The sequence below is a fragment of the Cordyceps militaris genome, assembly GCF_000225605.1.
Source record: "Cordyceps militaris CM01 unplaced genomic scaffold CCM_S00007, whole genome shotgun sequence".
NCBI classification, from domain to species: Eukaryota; Fungi; Ascomycota; class Sordariomycetes; order Hypocreales; family Cordycipitaceae; genus Cordyceps; species Cordyceps militaris.
The window spans coordinates 2,691,027-2,705,475 of NW_006271975.1; the positions used below are offsets into that span (position 1 = coordinate 2,691,027).

A 14,449-nucleotide genomic window follows, 5' to 3' on the forward strand; every position below is an offset into this window, starting at 1 on the left:
CAGTTTATTCATTTATTTGACAACGTGTCACTGCCGTCTGGTTTCTCCCACTCACACTCCGCAGAGCTAGGACGCCTGCTCGTCAAGCAGGTTGTGCCACTCGGGCACCTCCTTGACCAGCGTCCACATGTACTTTTCCAGCTTGGCGGCGCACTTGCTGTATATCGTCGTGGCGTCGTTGTACTTGCGACAATTGTCAAAAATCAGCTTCATATCGCGGACGAGCTCCTGCGGCCCGGTATACATATCCTGCGTCAGGCGCTCCTCCATGGTCGACAGGTCCATCGGCTCCTTGATGACGGTGTAGTAGTCCGGGACCTCATCCCGGTTGACCGGGTGCAAGAACGGCCACGCCTGCTTGTGGTTCTGCATCTGGTACAGGAAGCGCCGGAGCTCGGTAAAGTGCGGCCCGTGGCGCGGGGCGCGCGCCATCTCGTCCATGGCCGGACACCAGCCCGTGGCGCGAATGGCCGGAATCGACAGCGGGTCGATGGGGTGGACGCCTCCCGCGCCGGACCACTGCGGCGGCGGCGGGTGCACAATGTGGCTGCGGCTGAGCGGGCGAATCTTGGCCAGCACGGCCTCCTTTTGCTTGAGCAGCATGCGGCCGGCCTCGAGGTAGCGGACGCGCGGCAGCATGCTGCACTGCATGAGCGTGCCGCCCTCGTAGTCCTTGATGTAGCCCATCCAGAGCGCCTTGTCGAGCGAGACGGCCTTGGTGAAGCCCTGCTTCTGGAAGTAGCCCGTGGCGTAGTTGTCGGCGTAGGTGAGAAAGTGCATCACGGGCGAGGTGGCGCGCACGTAGTCCTTGAGGTGCGACATGATGTGCGCGCCGTACCCCTTGACCTGCTGGTCCGACGAGACGGCGCAAAAGACAATCTCGGCAAACTTGCGCGCGTGAAACGGCCGGTAGCAGATGCCGCCAATCACCTCGAGCGGCAACTTGATGATGGCAATGGACAGGTGGTTCCGGTCGTACACTAGACGCGCAATGTAGTCTTTGGGCATCTTGGGGAGCTGCTTCTGGAAGAGACACTTGAGACCGGTGAGCGTGATGGTGCTCTCGCGGCTGCCGTCATTGTTCACAACCCGGTACTCAATGTCGCCGGCTCGCTCTTCCAGCACTGCGGGCTTGGTAATGGTCAGCGCCATGTATAAAATGGAGCAAGAGCAAGTATACGGACCTTGTCTGGAAAGGGAACAGTAAAGGGAAGTGTGGGTGGTGCGTCTTCTTGTCCAGAGGCCTCGTCCGGATCAGCCTTGAATCGTTTTACATCCATGTCGCTCAGTTCCTGTGATGCCGAACGCTTGGTGCCAAATGTTGGTTCGTCGTCTTGCAGGCTTGCACGTCCCATTTGATGCCGCAGGTGTTTCTGTGGTTCCGTGTCTGCGTGCTCGTGGATGCGTGCGTGGTGGTGCGTTTGCACAGAGGTCCCAGTCTGCGCCTGTTCGGGATACCGTGGCACCCCCTCGGGCTTTGCTGTGTCTGATACGTCCACGGGACCGTGTGGTGTTTTGTGCACCGTGGCATTCCCTGCGCCGACATGATCGTTTGGCTCTCTCTTCAATCCGTGCATGTCTTTTGACGCAGTGGTGAGGAGCCCGTGACTGTACGACGCTGAAGATAACGTGACTGATGCAACGGAAAGATGATTGCGTCGCGATCGCGAGGGGCAGAAGGCGGAACATTAATCCGAGTGTTTGGGCGCTCCAAGTATCATGCAGAAGGTGTTTTTTTTTGTCAAAATGTGGTGTTGAAATCATCAGTGCCCATCTACCACCAACTGGGTATTTATGGCGTAGTCAACGGTACTCGCCTCCGTCATCAGGGCTTGAACCATCGTGCGATCTTTAGCACACAGCCGAGATAATATATGCTTTCGTTCGCCGCATTGTTGCTGCCGTATTAGCCTGAAGATAGACACGCCAAGACAACCTTGTGTGTACCGAATGCTCCCCAACGTGTAAGTGTTGGTGTGGTTTTGGGCCCTAAGCAGGCCCCAGTGTACGCTGTCCAACCTGGCCTCTGACGGTGCCATCTCTTTTTGAGTACGCAAATCCAGTCAATGCTGTACGCGCTGGGTAAAATGTGTACGGGGTAATCATACTCGCGGTGTAGACCCCTGGCGGGAATACAGGACCGTTGCAAGATGATTTGAGGGCCTTCTAGGACTTGTGACGGCCCGTGGTCATCGCAAGCTACCTACCTAGGTAGGTAACTAGATCGAGCTCGCTACATCTCAGTGGTAAAAGTCAAGGGAACAAGAAACCCGTTTTGTCATGAATGGAATAATTGAGATACCACACAGCTCGTTACACAGAGCCAAGACCGACTGTAGCATGCTGTGGTGTTGCTCCGTACCTTGACAACATAGATTTCTGTTACCAGTGCAATAGACTGGCAAAAAACCTGAAGCATTGGGTCAAAAAGACAAAATGTACAACACCCGGTGTTCGCTGGTCGTCACCGACCCAACTACTAATCTGGCGCTCAAGCGGTTGTCGTTCGGAGATCAGACGGGATCCAGATTTTTCACTCGGCTATGGTCGTACATGTTATGAAAAGGAGCATTTCTATCTTATAACATATCCCACTTTGCAGTCCACCTCATGAGCCGACGCAGTGACGACGCTCCCCAGTGTGGTGTTCGAGCCAAGACGAAGGAAGATGACTGATGGGATTGGTACGGCGAGCGAGGAGCATCATGTACCGATTGAGTTACAAGGTCATGGCATCGCTTCATTTCCGTCTGGAAATCACCTCGTCGACGTCTTCTCAACCACGAAACCACAGAAACTACCAACAACTGCAGCAGTGCTTCAAAATAGCTTCATATTATTATTTAAGACTTACACCAGGTATTAAGTACATGTTGTATTCTGTTTGGGGAAAATACGGGTTCTATTATTTTGCAGAACTAGAGGAAAAGAAACGCTATACGTAGACAAATGAAAGAAGACGCCCTGGCGTCCACTATGATATCTGCTGTCATGATACCCCCAATCCGTCTGCGCTCCAACGCCCATCCTTCGCCACCTACAGCGCCGCCTTTTGCTTCGTAATTCTCGCCTCAATCTCCTTGAGCAGGCTCACCAGGTCCGCCTCCTCGCCCTCGACCTCGAGCCCCTCCTTCACCCACTCCCTCGCCTCCTCCAGGCGGGCCATCTCGAACAAGCACCGTCCTCTGCGCCACCACGCCTTGGCGTTGCCGACCCTCCGCGCCTCGACGCTCGCCAGCCCGTCGACGGCGCCCTCGGGCCAGTTGAGCAGCGCCATGTGCGCCTGCGCGCGGTTGGCCAGGAGGCCCGAGACCTCCTCGCGCACGAGCGCGCTCGGCTCCCACTGCGGCCGCCCCAGCGCCATCTGGATGCCCAGCGAGTACATCTTGACCGCCTCGTCGTACTTTTGCTTGCGGTACTCGTTGTTGCCGTTGTCGCGCATCTTGGTCACCTGCGCCGTGCGCTTCGGGTTCACGGGGATCGGCGGCGGCGGTACCTGCCCGGGCGTGTCCAGCGCCAGCATGGCCCGGTGCAGCTCGTTGAGCGTCGCGAGCTCGGCGTTGAGCGCGCGCGAGGTCCGCCCCGTCGAGACGGTTCGGGATTCGCTGTTGAAGGCGATGGGAACCAGGTCAAAGTGATCGAGGTCCGACATGGTGGCAGCTGACTCGAGTGTGGTGTTTTTGGGAGTTATTGTAAGTTGAGGCTCTTGCCGGTGTTTCGGAAGTCGAAACCGGAGTGAGGTGGTGGACAAGGTTTGGGTGGGTGGTAAATTGAAGCTCGGGCGAATGAGCTATTCGGTGTTGCGGCTAGGTACAATTTTATGGCCAGCGGAGCCGCGACAAAGGACACCTCACCGCGCCACGGCCGTCAGCCCGCTATCTTATCGCCACATGATCCGGGGGAAGTGGTGGACCGCACTAATACCCTAACACTAATTTATACTAACACATGAGCACCAGTAGCTATGGGCGGTGGAAAACTCAAAAGCAACATATTGCCAATCACAAATTAATAGTCCGTAGTCTGTCACCATTATTGTAGCAAGGTCAATTCTTGCAGGCGCGGTGCCGGCGATGCGCCCTCCGGAGGCCATCGTTTGAAGATTTAGCACATCGCGGCACAATACCTAGACCGTGTCGTCTTGCCCACATAGCTCGCTAGCTCAAGTCACTGAGGAAATAGCAAAGGCAGATAAAGTGATCATGAGAATTGCATTCCATTTCTACTCCTATGCAGCAGCCCACCCCTACTCTCCCTCCTCGACATTACCCCTTCCTTCCACTTCATCCAGAGCAGAAGGGAAGAAAGCCCAGTCGTGGGTTGGCGGGGATAAAATAACCGTTCATTTTATAAACCGAATAAAAAAACCAATTGACCGGTTACATTGTTTGTCCTTTTTTGTATGTTTTTTTGTCTTGATTGTCTTTCCGTCGTTTCCGTTTTGAGGTCGTCCGCAATTGTCCAGCCATCTGCCATTCGCCGTTCATGTCGCATTCGTTCACCAAACCACATTGCTGATTCTGTCTCGTTTGTGAAGTGTGTTTTGGGATTGTTGTTGTTCTGTACTGGGGGTTGATTTGTTTTCCTTTCGTCTTCTTCCTCGTTTGCCTCTCTGCCTGTCCAGTTTTGCGACAGAGGAGGCCCATTCCAACCAAAACCAAAGAGTTTCACATAGAACATCAGGATAAAAACAATCATCCGTTTCTTCCCCCAAAATGAAAACCGTGCCACTATCCCTTTGCCACCACGTAGCAAGCAGCAAAACCATGTTTGTAATTCCCGATGAACCACCGCGCCAATCTAATGAAACGCACGACAAATGACTAGACAATGCGAGAGCGACATCCCTCTCTTTTTAGAGACCGAGATGTGCCACTTAGTAGCCGAGAGCAGCAAGCTTCTTGGAGGCCTGGCTCTTGCCGGCGGCAGTCTTCTTGGCGTCGGCGATTTGACGGGCGGCAACACGCTTGCGCTCGTAGTAGGCGGCACCCTTGGCCTTTCTTCTCTCCTCCAGGCGGGCGACGACGTCCTGGTACTTCCAGCCAACCTCGTGGCTGAGACGACCGACGGTGCAGTACTTGCGACCAGGCTGCAGGCGGAGGACGCGGAGGGCCTGGGGAACGACCATCTTCTTCTTCTTGTCGTAGGGGGGGGGGACACCCTCGAAGACCTTGAGGCGCTCGAGGGCGGCGGCACCGCGGGCAGTCTTGTGGGGAATCATGCCGCGGATGGCCTTGTAGAAGATGCGGGAGGGAGCGCGGAAGTGGAAGGGACCTTCGCAAGTTAGTGTATGCGCTGGAAGAAGCGCGCGGGGAGAATAAACTTACCACCGCGGGTAGGGTTGAAACGGGTCATCTTGCGGAGGTAGGCGTGGTACTTGACTGTGTGAGGTTAGTATTGCTTCGATTTACGATCGAGGCCGCCAATGCGCGCGAGTGCAATGCAACACGAGTCGCTCGCTGGGTATAAATGGTACAACGTACGCTTCGAGCGGAAGAACTCGCCAGAGATGTTGAGGGCTTCGCAGCGGACAACGACGACCTTCTGGCCGTTGAGGAGCTGCTTGGCAACAATGGAGGCGAGGCGACCGAGGAGGTGGCCCTTGCCATCGACGATGACCTATGACAATTCCGTTAGTCCAATTCTCTGCGCATTCCCTTGAGCCGAAGGTTCCAGCCATCTTTCAAGCGATCAAGTCCCAAAGCAACGGTTTATCTAGCAATTCGCGGGGTGGATGCATGGCGACGTAGGGCGTCAATTTCGGCGTCGGTCGTATTTTTGCCAAAAGGTGCAGACTCAAATATGCTATGTCCCCCAATGCATCGTGTCGTTCATCCCATGAAGCTTCGAAATCCGTCGCAATGATCTTGTGCGGGCGTTGAAAGAGGCGGACCGTTGAGTACTGGTAGTTACTCACAACAGGCTCGAAGGAAGACATCGTAAATCGATTTCTTTTTAACTGTGAAATAAAAAGAAGAAAAGAATGTCCAAGTCGACCAGCTCTGAACAAACTCTCGAGGCGAAACGAGAATCTGGTTTCCTGTGGTTTGCTGTGGGTTAGTTGGTGTGTCGTTCCCTGGGCGGAAGGAAGTGGTTCGCGATTTACGGAAGAAAATCCAGTCGTGCACACTGTGCTTGAGGGCTTGGGTTGTGCCTCTGGCTGGAGGGGCGCTAGCTGTAATTGGTCTAGGGTCGAGTTTTCTGGCAAGCGAACAGGGCTCACGGTTGAAGAGTGCTTAGGGCACCAAGACCTAGCTGTGCTGCTTGCCGAGGATTGGCCGCAGCCCACCACCAAGAAATGGAGCGAAATCACGTGTTGCAATTTCAGTCCGTGTTGGGAGGCGGGGAAATGCATGTCACTGACCAGTGACACGACAGTGACCAGATGCGGAGCGGCAGGTCCGGTCACACTGTAAACGTCCGAAACGGTCGACTTGGATTGTTGGTATTAGCCAGCTATACATACCAGTTTCGTCCCCATCGCCCTCTAACGGTAAACTGCCTAGCCAATGGCCTGGTCTATCTAGGTACATTATGCAACTCAATGCTATCCTCGCTGTGCCGAATACACAATCTGCGTCACCTTTTCTATCTCATTTCGCTCCAACAGCCCCAGATTTTGCCTTGTCCTCTCAGTCTGTCTATAATTGTGCATCCAATGGCCGGCAAAACAAAAGTTTAAAAAGAAGGAAAAAAAGCAAGTAGAAAGAACAGGGATGATGATAGTATAGTATGAGCAAGTCTATTGGCCAACAGAATCTCGCGCAATGTCAACTTGCTTCAGCAAATCTTGCACAGTACGAATCAAGTCCTTGCGGCTCTGTCGCACATCCGGGTTACCTTCCGTATCCACCTCGTCCAGCTTGAGCACGATGTGCTGCAGGATCGTCTCGGACAGACGAGTATGCTCTTCACGGCGCTTCTTGGAGTCGGCTGGCGGCTTGGCAATGTATTCTTTGCACATGGGTAGCCACTTCGTGGCGAATTCGTTGGCTAGCTCGTCGATGCGTCTCTGGCCGGCCGCGCCAGGCACGGGTGACGGCGACTTGGCGCCGCCGTTTGAGGTGCTGTCATGAGGGCTGCTGGCGGCGTCGCCGTCCCCGGCAGGGCGCTTCTTGGCCTCCTTGCGCCTCCTATTCTTCCTCTGGGTCTTGGATTCGTTAACGACAACCAATTCCTCGTCGGAGATGTCGTAGCGGTCGTTTCCTTCGGGTACAATAGCCATGACGACGCTGTTGTTTTTCACGCCGTAGTCACGCACGGGCGCCAACGGCTCCTTGAGGTGGCGGCCCTTGTAGATGATCTTGATGGAGCGTATCTCGTGCTCCGACAACTTCATATGAAGCCCTACGCGCTCGGCAATGTCGTGGACCTCTAGCTTGCCGTTGTCGATGGAGCGGCGGGGAAAGTGTGCTGGGTAGTTGACGCCGCGGCTTTTAATAATGATCACGTCTCCGTCGCCCTCAGCCGTGTATGGCCGGCGCACGCTTTCTGATGGGCCCCGACCGGCGTCATCGATGTCCTGGGAGGTCATGTATGTGTAGTCGTCTTCCGTGACGGTGGGCACGCCGCCGGGCTGGGAGCCGTAGGGGCTCCGGGACCAATTGAAGCGGGACATTGTGACGGGAACGGCGACTAGGGCGGCAGCGGCGGTGTAGATGAGGGAGGGGTGGACGCCGAGCGTGCCTGTGATGTACTGGTTGGAAGACTCGAGGGTGGTCGAGAGGGAGTCGAGGGTGCCAGTGATGTAGCTGCCGATGTTCTGCAGGGCACCGGAGGATGCCACAGCAGCGCGGGCAGAATCCACCTTGTCGTCGGGTGGTAAGGTGGCCTATGGAAGGACACCTTGCCTGGAGTGGAGGTTGTCAGGTGGACGACGCGATGGGATGTGAAAGGGAGGGTGGACGTCGCGCTGCGGTGTTGCGTCAGGAGGACGTTTGCGCTGAGGCGGGGGAGAGGCGGGCCCCGGGGTAAGAGCTGCCAACGGTCAGATCTGTCGTCGAGTCGTACGACTAGTCGTGATCGGGTGTAGGTGTGCCCAGGGTTGGCGAGAGCGGGCGCGGGGTTGGGCAGCAGTCGATGCAGATGGAAATGTATGCTGGATCACCAGGGAGGCCAGGGTGCAATTCTTTTCAGCGGGGCGCAGCGCCGTTGGCTCCCTACCCTGTAGGAACATCCGGGTTGATCGAGGTGCGATGGAGGCACGTGCTGTAGATTTGGCATCGAGTGAGGCGTAATTTCGGGTTGCTTTAGGTGCATTTGTTCGATATCTGTGTTTTCTTAATAGATCTCGTTGATTTTGTTGTCATAGTACTAGATCGAGCAACAATGGCATTGTGATCAGGTACGAACCTAGAAGGCTGTATGGGTCTTGCCAGAGGAACTTGACGAGAAGCAACACTCAGGATAAGTCGACATAAAACGCTATCGAAAAAGACGCACATCTTTTCCTGAATCTGATTCGCGCCATAGCAAGGCGTGAGAAATTCCATCACCTTCGGCATGACATATCCGGCATCACAGGCAGATCGCGGGAATCGCCGAGAAGGTTGGTACAGTGGGTTGCGAAATTCCGTACGGTTCACCATACAAATTGCCTAACAAACCGTACGGAATTTATGGCCCCCCACTGTAACCTACGCTTTGGAATCTGGCTGGAAGATGCTCCACAGTGACCGCTGTAATTTGTACCGATATAATAATAGCGGGTTGCCGCCTCTGTAAACACCCAGTTCAGGTACACAAAAAAAGACGGACAAATAGGAGAAAAAAAAACCGCTGTTGCAATTGCATCATTGAAACCCACTCGCCCATTTCGTCATCTTGCCACCCATTGGACGGCTCCAATTCGTCCGAGGCCTCGATTTCAAAGCACACCCTTACCTTCCGTCCGCCCGCCAATTGCATCACCAGATTGAACCTTGCTGCAAATGCACACCACCACCGCTGCCAGCACGACGCAAGCATTTCGCGCAGCGTCAATACGCCGCCCCGCTTTCATAATAACTACGACTGCTGCTGCTGCGACGTTCCCCGCCAAACGGCGGTACCTTTCAGTAGTCCCCACGGCGAAGCTACTTATTAACCAGACTGCCCGCCGTCCATCGACGCCCCCCTCCCAAATGAACTTCAACTTCTTCCGCAACTTCTTCTCCTCCCCCTCACCGCAATCCGTCGCCATGGCCTCCCAGAAAGCCCAGAAGCTCATTGATGAGAACGCCGTCGGTACGTTAACCCTGCTACTACTACCACCATCACCAGCCACCATCACGACCCCTCGCGTCCATGCCGTCATACCCCGCTGCGCCGCCCATCTCCGTCCCCAATGCGCCAGCTCGCACCTGGTCCGGTTATATGCTAACGCTATCGCTCTATAGTGGTCTTCTCCAAGTCCTACTGCCCCTATTGCAAGGCCACCAAGAGCCTGCTCAGCTCCCTGGACGCCGACTTCAAGGTTGTCGAGCTCGACGAAGAGTGTAAGCTTTCATGGCTTCCATGGCTTCCATGGTTCCATTCGTCAAATATCATCGTATATACTAACACGCCAAACAGCTGACGGCAGCGCCGTGCAAGACGCTCTCCAGGAAATCTCTGGCCAGCGCACCGTCCCCAACGTCTACATCGCCAAGAAGCACATTGGCGGCAACTCGGACGTGCAGAGCCTCAGCAGCTCCGGCAAGCTCAAGGCTCTCCTGACCGAGGCCGGCGCTCTCAAGGCGTAAGCGACCGAAACTACATGAATACCCCATTTAAATCTTTATATCCGGTGAACCCGGCTTGCAAATTTGGAGACTGATTAGGCATGGTTTTCAGTGCTAGACTATAGAGTGGCATAATGCTGCCTTTTTTTTTTGATAAACACAGAAAAATAGTCTTGTTGAAATCGTCGAACCCAAACTTTCAGGTGTCCAACTCCCGTCTGCGTCAGTGCATCTATAGTGGCTATCCGCGTGTATACTCGCGCATGTAAATAAGGCCGCGTGCAATCGATAGCGCTGTACCACGCAACATTAATACTGTATTCAAATCTAACATCGCTGAGTGGTTTATGTGCTACTCGTCGCCACGAGCATTGCATGCCCTTTTGTAATCACCACACCTAATAATACAGGTTGTACACGCCTTGCAAGGCGCAAGTCTGAGCACAGCACGCGTCTATACGACCTGTGTCGCAACCGTGCCCACCGGCCGTTCCACAAACTCCATGACGCCCTCGACGATATTCTTGCGAGCGGGCTCGGACGCCACCTTGCTGCCAGCCAGGTAATTCAGCCACAGCAGATGGCTGAGCCTCGGGTCCGCAACGGTGCCGAGAACCTCGCGCTGTGGCTTGGACGAGGATCCCGCGTCGTACGTTACCGCCAGCGCGCCGCTCTCGTTGCGGCACAGCAGCATCTCCTGCTTCTTGGGCACCTGGCCGCGGTTGAACAGCACCTTGAAGTTCTTCATGGCTGTACCAAAGGCCTCGTCGCTGTACGCCGGCTTGTCGAGCGAGGATCGGGCCTGGATGGCGCGTACGAAGCCGTCGCGGAGATGGTGGAAGTCGGTGTCGCGCACGGGCGCGATGCGGAGGACGCTGCGCAGCTTGGCGTCGCGCAGGACGGCGTCCCACAGCGCCTCGCCCTCGACGGGGTCCAGCAGCCGCTGTCGCAGCGTATCCTTTTCAGAGGGAATCAGCGTCGTGGCGACCGGGTTCACGTTTTTGACGAGGTAGTGCTGCAGGCGGGCAATATCCTGCGTCGCGACGTAGAGCCCGACGAGATAGACGTTGATGCCGATGAAGGTCACGCTGCGCATGCCCAGGCCGACGAGCGTGTACTGAGTGCCGGCCGAGTCGCTGATGGATGCCGCGAGCGGGCTCTGTTCTTTCTTGTCGAGCGGCAGGCTGACATCGATGGTGCGCGGGAACAGCGGCACGGTGCTGTTGCCGGTGGGAACGACTTCGTTACCGTCCTCGTCGTGGATAATGATCTTGCGCAGCTCGCCGGCCTCGGTCTTGAACTGTTCCGTCGGGATGTTGGGCTGGGCGTCGAACTTGACGGCGCCGGATTTGCCCTCCTTGGCGTTCTTCTCGCTAATGGCCTGTTTTAGCTTCCAAGCCGTGTAGATGAAGGAGATGACGCCGGCGACGGCGCCCGCGGTGAGAAACGCCGTGCGATTGCGGTCGTAGTCACGGCGCTGCGAATTCAGTCTGTTGAGGTCAAATTCCTGCGTCAGCTTGGACGAACCACGCGAAGAGATTGTGCGACGGGCGGCCCGGAGGGCGGGCTGCTGAGCCGCCCGCTGGAGGGGTCGGAGTGTCGCGGGGCGTAGCATTGTCGGCGATTCGATTTCGGTAGCGGGCGAAAGGCTGGAGGTTTGTCGTGAGGCACCAATGCGGCCGTCGATTGAGACAGCAATTGATGGGATTCGAGATGATGCAAGTTGCCTGCCATGTGGTGCCAGATTTACGTCATGAGAGTGTTGTGATTTAAGTAGAGATCACAATACGCATAATTAGCTAGAGACCTACTTATAGTAGAAAGCTAGAAAGGGATAGTAGTATATAGATAAAAGAGTTAAGTTTAAAAAACTAATCCTAATTACTAATAAAATTAAATAATAAAAAAATATATTAAAAAAGTATAATTAAACTAATTAATTAAATTAAAAATAAATATAAAAAAAAAAGAATTTCTTTTTTTAATTAAAAAAGAATAAAATAAAAATAACTATAAATTCTAATATATATTATTTTTTAATTTTATTATATAAAATTATTCTTAATTATAATTAGTTATTTAATATTTATATTAGTTTATTTATATAATTTATAAAAGTTATAAACTTAAAAGGTAAATAATAAAAGATATTTTTTATTATTTAAAACTTTTATTTTATTTATAAACTTATTTAAAATATATAAAAATATTCTTAATCTCTTTTTCTCTTTTTTTAATATATTAATTTAAAAAATAATAACTATTTTAGCTTATTCTAGTTTTAAGCTTAAAAAATTAAAATAATAATATAAATAAAAACTCTACCTTAAAGCCTATATATTTTTAAATTAGGGGGGATAAAGCAGGCGATATAGTCTTTATAGCCTTCGCGGGACTGGCAAGAGAATAAGGGGGAACCTTAGAAGTGGCAATATAACGCCGAAAGTCGCGGGGAAACTAGAGAGAGGATAAGAGGTTAGTAGGGAGTAAGAGGGAGAGGAGTAGGAGTAAGGAGTAAGGTAGAGGCTAATAGGGACTTATAGGAGAGATTAGGCTACCTAGAATAAACTAAGAAAACTAGGTAATAGACTAATAAGCTATAGTAAGGTAAATCTAATTAAGAATACTCTTTATAAGGCATTTTAGAACTATAAGCCTAGACTTATATAAAAGCTTTAATATAGAAGGAGATATAATACCTTATAAGTTCTTAACTATTAGGTAAGGTATATTAGTAGGTATAAAGAGTATAGGGAGTAAGGAAGAGTATATATAGGAGTAAATAGAAGCTATAATACTAATAGCTAAAGAACTAAAAAGACTAGTAAAAAGACTAAAAGCCTTCTTTTAGTTAAATATAAGAGTAAAAGTTAATAAATAAGATATTATAGAGTAGTTATATAAAGTTAGTTAATAAGGAATAGTAAGATTTAATAAGGAAAGGCTATAAATATAAAAGAAAAGGATATAGAAGGGAAGGAAGAGGTAAAAAAGGAAAAGAAGGAAGATATACTAATAAAGATAAAAAAGATAATATTAATAATAAAAAAGGAAGAAAAGGAAGAAAAAAAGAAAAAAGAAAGGTACTTTTTATTCTTTACTAGCTACTAGCTAGTAGTTAATAAGGCTCTAAATTACTTATTTATATAAAGTCTTATTAACTATAAATAAAATTAAAATAATAACTTATTAATTATATACTAGCTAGTAAAAAATAATAATAACTATAAATATTTAAATAGAGTATAGCTAAAATTACTACTTAGCCTTTATTAAAAGCTAATAATTATAAAGAAAATATATTTATTTATTTATTAAGTCTTATTATATAATATAAACTAATAATAATAAAAATTAAAGATAACCCTAGGAGTATTATTATAATATTCTTTATAGGATATACTTTAGACCTATATAGATAAAGTATAGGGTATTAAGGGTAAAAAAAGATAATAAGTAGGGATAAGAGCTAGAGACTCTTAGGGGAGAGGGAAGGTAAGGGTATTATAGAAGCTAGGAGACTATAGTAGTAGTTAAGCTTAACTAGCCTAAAGACTTATAAGGCTAGATATAGCTCCTCTTAATATAAATAAAAATAGAGGGAAGGGGGAGGAACTAAGAGGTTAAGAGGATAAAAGGATAATAGGCTTAACTAGTCTAGAAATATATAGGATTAGATATAGCCCCCTTAATATAGATAAAAACCTAGGGGGAGAGGAGGTAGTTAATAGGCTTAGCTAGCTAGAGTAGTATAGGCTAGATATAGGCTAGGATATAGATAAAAACCTAGTATTATTAAGACCAATAGAGTATATATAGGGTAAGAGGTAAAGTTATTATATTATATATTTTCTATCTAGTTATATAGTATAGGTAAGTACTAGATATACTAGGTAATAGGATATTATTCTTTTAGCTTTAAAGCTGCTTATTATTACTCTTACTTAATCTATATTAACTAGGAAAAATAACTAGAAATAACTATAAGGAATAAAATAATAACTATAAGGAAAAGTAGTAACTACTATAGCTACTATAATATACTATAATAGTAGCCTAATTCTCCTACTTACTAATAGGTATAATAGTACTTATTAATATACCTAAGTTACCTTTTTCTTCTAGGTATAGGGTAGCTTATAGTTATACTAGGTATAGGGTAGCTTATAGTTATATTAGGTATAGGGTAGCTTATTACTATATAGGGGGCCTTACTACTATATAGGGGGCTTTATAACTACTATATTTTCTACTTTTTACTTATAAAGTAATTTAACTTAAAAACCTATATAAATAAATTTTATAGAAAATAAAAATTATACTATAAACTATATTTAGTAAAGGCATTTTATTCTAAAGGCTATAGAATATATAAAGGACTACTAGCTAAGGTATACTAAGTACTATACTAGTACTAAATATACTATAATAATACTATATTAGTACTAAGTATACTATACTAGTACTATACTAATACTATACTAATATTAAGTATACTATACTAGTACTATATTAATACTAAGTATACTAATTAACTATAATAGTTCTAAAAGTAATAAAATAATAATAAACTTATAAAGGCTTAGGCTTTTATAAGATTATAATTATAAAGAAGCCTTAATAGCTATAAGACCTATAAAGCCTTATAACTTATAATTATAAAAGGCTTACTATAATACCTTTAAAGGGTAATACCTTAAAGGCTTAATACTAGTTAGCTTATAATAGTCTTAAAAGTAATAAAATAA

General features: G+C 49.0%; 6 protein-coding genes across 6 annotated transcripts; 1 reads left to right on the plus strand and 5 right to left on the minus strand.

Moving 5' to 3' along the window:
- Nucleotides 1-66: 66 nt before the first annotated feature.
- Nucleotides 67-1,577, minus strand: CCM_09068 (histone acetyltransferase GCN5; the record flags this gene model as incomplete). The annotated part of the gene is made up of 2 exons (XM_006674202.1): nucleotides 67-1,131; nucleotides 1,185-1,577. 2 exons carry the CDS (start codon nucleotides 1,575-1,577, stop codon nucleotides 67-69), a joined length of 1,458 nt encoding a protein of 485 aa, XP_006674265.1.
- A 1,460-nt stretch (nucleotides 1,578-3,037) lies between these two features.
- CCM_09069 (tetratricopeptide repeat domain containing protein) lies at nucleotides 3,038-3,652 on the minus strand (the record flags this gene model as incomplete). The annotated part of the gene is made up of 1 exon (XM_006674203.1): nucleotides 3,038-3,652. One exon carries the CDS (start codon nucleotides 3,650-3,652, stop codon nucleotides 3,038-3,040), a length of 615 nt encoding a protein of 204 aa, XP_006674266.1.
- A 1,224-nt stretch (nucleotides 3,653-4,876) lies between these two features.
- Nucleotides 4,877-6,481, minus strand: CCM_09070 (60S ribosomal protein L16; the record flags this gene model as incomplete). Its single annotated transcript, XM_006674204.1, has 5 exons — nucleotides 4,877-5,274; nucleotides 5,328-5,381; nucleotides 5,412-5,619; nucleotides 5,690-5,959; nucleotides 6,467-6,481. The coding sequence occupies 5 exons, from the start codon at nucleotides 6,479-6,481 to the stop codon at nucleotides 4,877-4,879; spliced, it is 945 nt and encodes a 314-aa protein (XP_006674267.1).
- A 261-nt stretch (nucleotides 6,482-6,742) lies between these two features.
- CCM_09071 (BAG domain protein) lies at nucleotides 6,743-8,335 on the minus strand (the record flags this gene model as incomplete). The annotated part of the gene is made up of 2 exons (XM_006674205.1): nucleotides 6,743-7,831; nucleotides 8,315-8,335. 2 exons carry the CDS (start codon nucleotides 8,333-8,335, stop codon nucleotides 6,743-6,745), a joined length of 1,110 nt encoding a protein of 369 aa, XP_006674268.1.
- Nucleotides 8,336-8,930: 595 nt separating this feature from the next.
- CCM_09072 (glutaredoxin Grx1, putative) lies at nucleotides 8,931-9,722 on the plus strand (the record flags this gene model as incomplete). The annotated part of the gene is made up of 3 exons (XM_006674206.1): nucleotides 8,931-9,225; nucleotides 9,378-9,476; nucleotides 9,553-9,722. The coding sequence occupies 3 exons, from the start codon at nucleotides 8,931-8,933 to the stop codon at nucleotides 9,720-9,722; spliced, it is 564 nt and encodes a 187-aa protein (XP_006674269.1).
- Nucleotides 9,723-10,155: 433 nt separating this feature from the next.
- CCM_09073 (Chalcone isomerase, subgroup) lies at nucleotides 10,156-11,316 on the minus strand (the record flags this gene model as incomplete). Its single annotated transcript, XM_006674207.1, has 1 exon — nucleotides 10,156-11,316. One exon carries the CDS (start codon nucleotides 11,314-11,316, stop codon nucleotides 10,156-10,158), a length of 1,161 nt encoding a protein of 386 aa, XP_006674270.1.
- Nucleotides 11,317-14,449: the final 3,133 nt, after the last annotated feature.